Below are 11,476 nucleotides of genomic sequence, written 5' to 3' on the forward strand. Positions count from 1 at the left end.
AGAAAAAAATATATATATCTCCTATCAAATCAAACTTGCAAATTGTTTTGTCTCGTTCATCTCTCAATTTAGGGTTAGTTGTATATTTTGTTCATCTCTAAGTTTAGGATTTTGAACTGTTGAGTTATGATATATATATAAATTCAAAACAAACGGTCAAATTTAAAGCATGTTTTTCATTTTTTCTTATTTTACTTCAAAATTTGTATGCCTTCTGGCTTGGTTTTTGTCACTGTACTGCTTTTGATGGTTTGACCTTTGTGCCTTTGCAATGAAATGAAAAAAAAAAAAATCAAAATAAACTCAAACTAGGTCTCTTCTTACTAAGTTTTTTCATGTTTACAGAATGAGTAAAAATAGGACTCATAAATAATGTTCTTATGTGTGTGTATATATATATATATATATTTGTATATAGCTAAAGAAATATATTAGGGAAAATATGAGAAATACAATGTAATAAAAAGACCAAAAATATGTCATGAAAATTCTTGTGATAATGCCTATATTCACCACTTTTGATTTGTGATTTTATTTTGAATTAGGCTGATGTTTATTTATTAGCTTATTTTTGTGTGTTTTAAAAGTAATCACTTTTAATATAGAAAACATCTTAATAAAGGAAAGAGAGAAAAAATAGCAAAACTTACAATTATAGAAGTTAATTTTTTTTACCATAAATGAATGACCTATTTCTCGTGAATAAGAATAACTTTTTTATTAAATCATTAAATAATTTAAACTATAACTTACAATTTTTTTTACCATGAATGAATTACTTATTTCTCGTGAATAAGAATCCTAATTTATATAAAAGTAGTGATAGTTACAACGAACACTTGCAGGGCTCCACTTCCTTATTTATTGCATAATTGACCAATTAAAAAAGTAGGTTGTAGCAATTTACTACAACTATTCAGTGTAGGACTCATTTTCCTTTACATAATTCAGTTAAAGTTTTTATGATCCTATTTTGATTTGATATTTTCTAATTAAAGTTAAATTTGAAAAAGATAACCACCATATATATACAAAGTAGTTGAAAAATATAGAAAATGTATAATAGATAAAAATATATATATATTAAAATATAAGACATTAATGTCTTTTTAATTATTACCGGATCATATTAAAGATCAACTCTTGAATTTTTATCCGAGATATGTAACACTCCTTTTTATTTTATTTTAAATAGTGCTATTAAAGGTGAAGAATTGTATATGATTCCGTAATTAAATATTCTTAATTGATCATTTATAAAAAATATAAGAGATTAAACATAATGCTTTCTTATATTTTACATATTTAACCGATTAAAAGCATTGTTCAAGAATTCTCTACAAAACTTGCTTTGAAAACAAATTTATGTGTTTACGTTTTTTTTTTTTGGTTTTGGGTGGAGGCTGTGTTGGTCACGTATTTAATGTGCGCGTGAAGGGTGTGTCATGCCTAACTCCAAAGTGCCATGACCGACTGCTTACATGGTGTACCTCTTACATAGCAAATCACCACAAGTTTGGATTGACCTGTCTTGATAGTAAAAATTTCAATCCATCACACGGTGGAGAACTTAAAGCACACCCATATATAATTGAACACACATAGCAATTTCACATAATCTATATAACGCACAAAAACCACAAAACCGGAGGAGTAATAGCCAGTTGGAAATCCGCCCCTCTCTCTTAAACTGTTCTGTTATAATGACAAGAATCAATCCAATAGCTTAAACGAAACTCACACCCGGTCCCTCCTCCCCCCTCTCTCTCTAAACTCTCGCTCTAAACTAACGTTCTATAATGCCTTTGTGTAAGTATTGAAGCTTGTTGTAGTTGTTGTGTTTGAGAGAGCCTTCACCGGCAAAGATGTCGTCGGGCTTCTCAGGGGAAGGTCCTGGCTTTTACACCGCCGGCGGGATCAGTGGAAGATCTATCAGCATGAACAATTCTCAGATTCCGTACCGGTCACAGCTCGCCGGAGTTCTCGCCGATCCGTCTTCTCAGATCCTCCATCGCCAGACTGATTTGATCGGCAAACGATCTCTGGCGGAGTTCCAAATCCAACAACACCACCAACTCCCTCTCTACCAACAACAACAGCACCCTCTCTACCAACAACAGCAGCAACAACAAAGTTTAGGGCTTTATCTCAGGCATGTGAAGGCAAGAACTTACCAACACACCTCTCCGATCTCTCCTCTATCCCCTATAGATTTCTCTGCTTCAATTTCACCGGAAACAACTCCGACCACAATTTCTTCTTCTTCCTCAAGAGCGATGTCTTCTGCGCGGTATGGGTTACCGATTCTTCAACAACTCCGACCACAACCCATCAATCCCTGCAACGGAAACGGTATCATACCTTCTTCTGCTAACCCTAATTTCTCCTCTGCTTCGTACCCAAATTTGGCTCAAAACAGAGTTGCTAGTCATGAATCGGTGGGGCAAGAATCTGAGAAGAAGATGATGTATCAGCTACAAGAGATCGAGAAACAGCTCTTAGATGACAGCGACGACGAAGAAGGCGACACTGTATCTGTAATCACCAACAGCGAGTGGTCGGAAACGATTCAGAGCCTCATCAGTCCCGGTGGTCAGAAGCCCATTTCACCGTCTCCGACCTCATCTTCATCCTCGTGCTCGTCTTCATCGGCTTCTCCGCCAACTGTATGTCCCAAACAGTCGTTAATGGACGCTGCATCGGCAATTTCCGAAGGAAAAACAGAGGCTGCAACAGAGATCCTCACTCGCCTGAGCCAGATTTCCAACCCGAAGGGCACTTCCGAGCAGAGGTTAACGGCGTACATGGCGTCGGCGCTACGGTCGCGCGTGAACCCCACCGAATATCCTCCTCCGGCGGCTGAGCTTTACGGCAAAGATCACACAGACTCAACTCAAATGCTATACGAAGTATCCCCCTGTTTCAAGCTCGGTTTCATGGCGGCCAATCTCGCAATCCTCGAAGCCATATCGCAGCAAAAGCTCAATAAGCTTCATGTGGTCGATTTTGATATCGGCCAAGGCGGTCAGTATAAGCATTTGATTCACGCGCTCGCCGCAAAGAAGGGCGAGAGAATTAGCTTAAAGATCACCACTTTCATGGACTTTGCGAATGGAAGTGAAGAGCGGTTGAGGATGGTCGGAGAAGGACTCAAAGCAGTCGCGAACAAGGACGGAGTTTGTTTGAATTTCAGTGTTTTGAGCCTCAAAATATGTGATCTTAGTCTGCAGACATTGGGTGTGGAGTCTGATGAGGTTCTCGCCGTGAATTTCGCGTTTTTGCTGTATAAGTTGCCAGACGAGAGCGTGACGACGGACAATATGCGCGACGAGATGCTCCGTCGTGTGAAGGGGCTAGCCCCGGCGGTGGTGACGGTTGTGGAGCAGGAGATGAACGCGAATACGGCGCCGTTCGTGGCGCGTGTGTCAGAGGCGTGTGGGTATTTCGGGGCGTTGTTCGACTCGCTCGACTCGACCCTTTCAAAGGATAAACTGGAGCGAGTTAAGATCGAGGAGGGACTGGGTCGGAAAGCGGCGAACTCGGTTGCGTGCGAAGGGAGGGACCGCGTTGAAAGATGCGAGGTGTTCGGCAAGTGGCGGGCCCGGATGGGCATGGCTGGGTTCAAACTGAAACCGCTGAGTCAAAGCGTCGCTGAGTCGCTCCGATTCAACTCAGGCACTAGATTCAATGTCAAAGAAGAAACCGGAGGGATCGGCTTTGGTTGGATGGGACGAACACTAACCGTCGCATCTGCGTGGATTTAACTTTCATTTTCCTTTCCATCCTATTCCCCCCTCTCTCTCTCTCTCTCACTGTCTGTCTCTAAAAAGTATTAATTGTTATATAATTATGGTTTTTATGAGAAGAAAAGAAAGACCCACCAAACAAAGTTTTATAATAAACGGCGTGTTTGGACATGAGGAAGAATAGAGAAGCTGCATTTGTTAGTTTGTTTTACAAAAAGTAGTAGTGGTGGTGTTTGGCATATTATGCTGACTTGTATGTATTTCGTTATCCCCTCTCAATGGAGGGCTCCACTCTTAAGATTATATTTTTCATTTGGTTGGTTTCCTAGTTTCAGGTAAGTTTTGGTTATTGGTGGGATACGTGGACTTCTCTCATTGGTATGACATGGACCACTCCCTTTTATTTTTATCTTTAATTGGAATTATCTTTTCAGCAAATGGGTTTAGGGCTTCACGTGCGTATGCTTTAAGATTTGATTTGTTTTAGTGTTGTACCTATTCCCAGTTACCAAACAAGGTGCCTATAATTTTTTTGTCACACTAATTAGATGCATGTCATAAGGCACTAACCAAACTTGGAGGTTTTTGTTCTTTTATTCAATCCTATTAATTTCAGAAAAATGCCTATTCGTGCATATACAAACAATATAAATTTATATTTTTGATTTAATCCTTAGATGTGTGCATGTATAATTGAGGGTACATCTTATATACTAAAAACAAAAACAAAAACCAACCAAATTTGTAATTTGGAATAAAAGGTGTCACCCCATAAAAAGGTTGAATAGGTGGGATTTAAGGATTTTTAAATTTTGGGTACGCTTAATATAAAGGTCCCGAAATAGTAGTACATGCGTACTGTGTGTGCACACACATATCCTCTTCTTTTTTCTTTTTTTTTTGGTTTTGTATATGGTGAAATCGGTTTTTCTATGGTTCCATGCATAGGACACATAGTTGCTTGAAGAATTGTGACGAGAAAAGATTGTGTAGATTTCATTTGTAAAAATGCCACATATTTGTGTGATTAAAGGACCTTATTAATTGTGACTTTTGCAGATGTTGTTAATGGAATCAGCATGGGATTGTAATTTAAGTCCATTTACACAAATGTGCGTGTGTATATATGTATAAGCAAATAAAAAGAGATCTTACTTGTTGGTGGCCTCTTCAATATGGAATTGAATGCATTTAATGGAATGAGAAATAACAACGAGGTATTGTCGATGGTTAATTAATGAAGAGAATTGGAACCTATAGCCATAGTAGGAGCCACAAGCATATATGAATCTAAAGGAGAACAGATATTATGATATATAGAAAGAATATTGATGAAATTCAGAGGGTGGTGAGGGCCAACATATGAGTAACTTACAGAAGTGAATGAAGGAATGGAAAGGGAAAGAAAATAAATGATCTTTAGAGAAGAGTGAATGATGTAGACTAGACAGTTTAAAAGCTAGTGGACCGGTTACTTGGAATCACCGTGTTCCAGTAAATTTTTTTTTCCCCTTCTGTTTCACCTAAAATATGATTATCACAGTAATTGCAAGAAATTAATTTGTTGGTAAAAAATTAAGAAATATATGCTAAAGATAAAATGAGTGAAAATGGTAATCTTATAAACTTTTATCATCTAATTGTTTTCTTTGTCTTTCAGTTGGTTGAAAAATTGAAAAGATGTACGAGAAATATAACATAAATCCTCGAAAAAGGCAATGAGGCATATATTGAGCTAGATGTCTCCTGCCTATAAGATTTGGACAGGTTGCACTAGAGGTTTGAATTCGACCGAGTTAAGAATATTTTGGAACTAAATAATTTTTAATGGTTTTATATAAATTAGAATCGAACTTAAAAGTGTAATAACTCTCACCCTACCTAGACAGAATGTTGTTCACTTTTGACTCCCCCGTACCAAAGACTTCCCATGGAGTAATCCATCCTGGTACTACTCCAGGTTAAGCACGCTTAACTCCGTTCCAATGGATTTATGGCTATCACGGCTTTAAAACGCGTTGTGTGAAGGATGTTGAATCTACATATAACACTTGTCACATCCACACCCAAGTGATGTAGGTTTGTGCACCTGTAGCTCGCCTAGTGTGATAGCCTGCCAGTGCCTCGCACCCGCCCACTCACACTTGCCCACATAGGTCGCCACAAAAAGATTAATTTTATTATTCAATTATTTATATAATACAAAAAATATAAATATATATACAATTTATAAAACTGTTTGGTTCGGTCTTGTAGAACTTCAAAAAGTAACTGAAATATTTAAGAAAGTTTTTCATGTTTTTGGAACAGGTACCGAATTGTAAAAAAATCAAACTTACCGATTCGATTCGATTTATCAGTTGAACCAATTTTTTGTTCACTCTTAGTTTAGGCTGGCCAAGGGGTTAGCTTACGCCAAACCCAAGCTTCTAACACTTCCCCTTTGCCTAACACAAGCCTAGAGGAGCCATCGCATCTTGTGTCAAATTTTGCTCCTGTTTTTAGACCTCTCATGTCATACAAAATTCTAATAACCCACTAATAAATAAAATTACAAAAATGATTTTTTTTTTAAAGAAGTTTATAACTATATACACTTGACACGAAATACAACTATCAATTAAAGTTTTTTTTTGGTGGGGGGGGGGGACTCTTAATAATATTGCTTCTTAATAAGAACTCAGTATCTTTTTTTATTATTTTATTTTTTTAAACTAAAATTCAATTATTATAATTTTCATACTTTAAAATTTTCAAGCGCGCCAAGGTCAGGTTAAAATCTATTATATATAAATTATCTAATTTTAACTTTATTTTACATAAACAAGATTTAACAATATAAAATTTATAAGATTTTCTTATATTTCAGATTCTTATGATTGCGCGAGTTAAGAAAACATTTACTCAAATCGCGCAAAATAAATTTGGCCTCTAAAGTTTATCTCACAACGGGTACCATGGTCTCAAATGCCCTGTCCAAACCCTAAAATTTTAGGCAAGGCTTGGATTACTCTATACAATAATATCAATATGTGTATATATATTTTGAATTTTTTTTTTCCATTCTAGGGGTAACATGTATATATATATATATATACTAAATAATTTCTTTCCATTCTAGGTTACAGATATTCAAACTTGATCTTTATGCTCCCTTGTTACATTTTAGATGTTCATTTTTAAAATTCTAAAATTTAAGTTATTGATTTTTAATATTTGTTAGTTGCATGAATGAAATTTTAAATTTATCCTTATTGTAAATTGGTGGATTTACGTTAGTTTTGACTTTTATTCTTTCAATGCAAAAAGGATGAATTAAGAAGATTAGAAAATACAGAATATTTATCTTTGAGATTGTAGTCATAGGACAACTATTATGGAATAGCTAAAAATAAAAGAACAGATTATTAAATATGAGACTGAGACGGAAGTCAAGGGAGATAGTAAAAATTATCTTGCATCAAATATTGATGGATAGCTCGAACGGATTTTTGGATTCAGGGAGCAACTTAACCATTTAAATAACACAACACCTGCAAACACAATCTTAAACTTTAACTTGTATTAAACACCAAAAGAATGCGTGTAATTTGAAGTATTTCAAGAAAAAAAATAGTATAAAACTCGTACATTAATTAATTTTCGAACATATATTTATGTAATAATGATTAAAATGTTCACGTCCTTAAGGATGGCAATTTCTTTCAATCCATCGGGCTTGCGCCTCGCCCTGCCTCTAATGGGGTGGATTTGGTAACTCCCTCAATGAGTTTGTGATGGGTATAATAAAATAATTGAAAATTCGAAACAGGTTTGGTGCGGGGGTGAATTTATTGATGAACCCGTCTTGCCCCGATTATATATGTACCTTTAATATTTTTATAAATATATAAAATATATATTTAATATTTCTAAGACATTGTTACTTTGTTAAAAGTGTTGGTAAATATATTAAATATTCACTACTTAGTTATTTAACAGTTGGACCAACTTATTTATCAGCCTAATTTGAGTACATTGATCTAATTTTACTTTACTAAATAATAAAATTGGCATAACCTGCCTCGCCATACATTTAAACGAATTACGCTGGGCGGAGTTGGTATTTTGTCAGTTAGAGTAGGTAGAGGATGATATACCAATTACAATCTCGTTCCGGAGTAGGAGCGAAGTTGGTATGACAAATTTTTTTAATGGAACGAAGTAAAATTCAGCAAACCCGCCCCAACTCCACCTCTTTGCCATCCCGACACATTATGTCCCGCTATCAAGACCATCTATTTTTTAGATCAGACTACTCTAGGTTTTGTTTTTTTGTTTTAATAGAAAATAAACACTTCACTCACACATTCAACCACTTTGCTGTAAGTGAAGCAGCTCTAAGTGTAAGCTGAAACAATTTAGGATTCACATGTGTTATTTTGTTTATGTGTACAATTACAAATGAGAGCCACAATATATAAATATTTATAAAATTTAATAATTTAAATTTATTTTGTTTTGAATATTTTTATTCATAAAGTGATGTGCATACTACTAACCCTTAATATAAGATAAAAATTAATATCAACTTGAAAATAATTCAACCTTACAATAATTAATTTATAAAGTAGTGATCCTTGTCATAAGAGAACAGATACAACGGATGTGTTTCGGTTGCGTTGGTGTCCTAAGAGAACAGATTTAGCGGTGGGCGAATGAATCCAACTGATGTTTTCGTAATACTGTGCCTCATTTGTAATACTGTCCCTTTTGCGTTTCATAAAAACAGATTTAGCGGTGGGCGAATGAATCCAACTTATGCTTTCGTAATACTATGCGTTATACGTGTAATATGATAACAGATTTAGCGGAGAGCTAATACTTTTTTAATACTGTGCGTTATGCGTGTAATATGTAGGGATGGCAACGGGAGTAGGTTTAGGCGGGTGTACCCTTTCCTGTTCCCGCAACCGTTTAAAAACCCGGTCTTCGTCCCCGCCCAAAATTGCAAAAATGAGAAAACTTTTCACCCCATTCCCTTAACCATTTAACAATTTTACCCTCGCGGGTACCCGTCCCGTCCCGTTTAAGACCATAATTTAATCATTGTTGAAATGGATTTTTTTTTTTTTTTTTCCATCTTCAATTCTTCATCGTTGCAACTTTTCTTTTAATTACTTTAATATTGTTATATACCGTTGCAACTTTTCTTTTAATTACTTTAATATTGTTATATAAGGTATTTAATATATAATGAGAAATATATATACTAATGAAATAAGGGTAATTAAGTAATTTGTCTATCTAAACGGAACGGGACGGGGTGACGTCCTCCCGCCCCCGTATTAAACCGGATTTTTATTATATCAAATCATCCCCACTCAAATAAGCAAAGCAGGAACGGAGTAGGACGGGTAACTACGCGAACGAATCAAATTGCCATTCCTAGGAATATGATAACAGATTAAGTGTGCGATATACCTGTAATATGATAACAGATTAAGCGCTGCGAGAATATATCCAATTGCTATAACAATTTTTGCAGTATTTGAATAAATCTAATTGTTCTGTCGTATATTATTGTGTTAGGTTAGTGGGTGACGCGAGAAAGCAAATGCATTTCTGTTGCAAGTTGAGCATTACTCTTCTAACGGCGTGATTGACGAAATTATCCCATCCCATGCAAAACTTCATAACCTTGTCATAACTTTGATCAGTAGGCTAAATTTGTTCATTTGATAATAAATAAATAGAAAGCTTAACACTTAATCAATTAAACATTATCTCAAATGTGAGCGAAAAGAGTTTATTTATAGACATTTGGAATTTTATACCACACACAAGAAAATGATAGAAGTTAGTGGAATAAATATATAAGAATGCATCTTTAGAATAATATTTCATAAAACTTTTATAATTTTTTATTTTTTTATTTTTATTTTTTATTGAAAAGGACTTATAGCAATGCAACTCATGGATAGTGGATTTGGTACTAAGAGTTTTTCATTATTTTAAGTCCCATCACTTAAAATTTTATCATATTTTAAGTGAATTAAAATTCAAATAATATTCAAATTGCGTTATTAAATATGTTCAATTAAATAAAACACTTAATCCATTTAGAGTTGAGTTTTAAATTGAATTATCAAAAAGTACCTACATGAAACATTTAAAATATATAACTAACATATTAAATTAGATTATCAAATAGTACCTAAATATATATCTAACATAATAACATAAATCATGTTATTAACAATCTGTATAGTTTTTTTTTTTTTTTTTCTGACTTACTATACAGGTGAAAATTTTAATTACTAGCCTTTTATTTATTTTAGGAAGGTAAACCCTTTGACAGGGCTTTCTAGGTGTGGGAATTTGGTTGGATTAGTAGTAAACGAGGGATTAATGCATGTCAAATTCAAAGTTTTAACACGCCAAACCGTGCAGAGTTCAAGTCCTAATAATCGTATAAAGTTTTTTCCCCGCTAAATTTCTGTAAAAAATACTACTCCATATTTTTTAAGGTGAAAAAGTCCTTTGTAGTCCTTTTTTGAATAAAAAAAATCAGTGAATCTAAAAGTAACGTTAGGCTTTTATCCTTTTGTTTTCATTACATTTTCCCTCCTTTCTATATTGTCAGTGATCAACATCATTAGTAATTAAACTTCATAGTTTTTCCTATGTAAGATAATTAAATTGATATGAAAATACTCTCTCTCTCTCTATATGTATATATATATATATATATTTTTTTTTTTGTAAGAAAATAAGTATTAGATGTTAAATTAGTAAATGCAAATGGTGAAGGCTGACACTCTAATATTTACAAGAGACACTAATTCACTAACAGTCGAAAATAACTGCCATATGAAAATACTTTACTAATACAACTTAATGTAGGGTCCCATCCAAAATGGTAGAGTGGAACTGGGCCTTCTTGCAGTTGAAAGAGAATGTCACGGCTGGAAGCCCACGTTGGACTCTTATTCTGTAGTTGGACTAAGGTCCGCTTGAAAACTACAAATTTAACATTGCCTTGAGAGCGAGTACTAAATTGACATTTTAAAATTGAGATTGGAAGAAATTTAATTTAAATTTTTAATTAATTTTTTCAAATTCTAAATAGGGCAAGAAAGATGAATGTCACTAAAGTCTAAAGGTGTAAAGTACGAGAAAAATCAACTGAGAAAGCCAGAAAGATTATAGCTCTATGAATGAAATTTGGGCCGGTGCGAAGCCCATCTACCTAATATGTTCTGAACCATTAGTAAATAGGAGTGAAATTTTGTAATTATAAATTTATTCCATAATTGATATATAATCTGTTTTTTTATATAGATTTTTTTCAGTTTTAGTTATTTAATAATATTGCATTATAAGTTAAACAATAATTTATCTCATCTAAATTCAATTCAAAAACTCTTGAGTCTTGTGTAGAATACACGATTTTAGTACAAAAAAATTAATTATTTAGCATATGGATATTGACAACGATAGATAGGCCCAATACTTCAACTGAAAGCATCCCAAAACTTCTGTGCCGAAGTATTGGGCTTACAAAGCATTTTTCTTTGGGTTAACAAAACCAATTTTGGGTCTTGGATGCAGCCCATTTTCCTATCATGACCTGAACCATTTGTATCAAAAATTCTATTTCACTCAGATCAGGACCGTTTAATACCACCACTGTCAATCATTCGGCCAATAAAAAGTGAACCTCCATCACATAATATGCAGATCTTAAC

At 34.3% G+C, this 11,476-nt stretch overlaps 1 protein-coding gene across 1 annotated transcript; it reads left to right on the forward strand.

Moving 5' to 3' along the window:
* The first annotated feature begins 1,614 nt into the window (after positions 1-1,614).
* On the forward strand, positions 1,615-4,060 carry LOC132312670 (scarecrow-like protein 8). The gene has a single exon (XM_059811134.1). The coding sequence runs from the start codon at positions 1,866-1,868 to the stop codon at positions 3,762-3,764; it is 1,899 nt and encodes a 632-aa protein (XP_059667117.1). The 5' UTR covers positions 1,615-1,865; the 3' UTR covers positions 3,765-4,060.
* The last annotated feature ends 7,416 nt before the right edge of the window (positions 4,061-11,476 follow it).

Source organism: Cornus florida, unplaced genomic scaffold, assembly GCF_030987335.1.
Source record: "Cornus florida cultivar Cherokee Brave unplaced genomic scaffold, ASM3098733v1 CherokeeBrave_3.0.0_Hap2_Chr06, whole genome shotgun sequence".
Lineage (NCBI taxonomy): Eukaryota > Viridiplantae > Streptophyta > Magnoliopsida > Cornales > Cornaceae > Cornus > Cornus florida.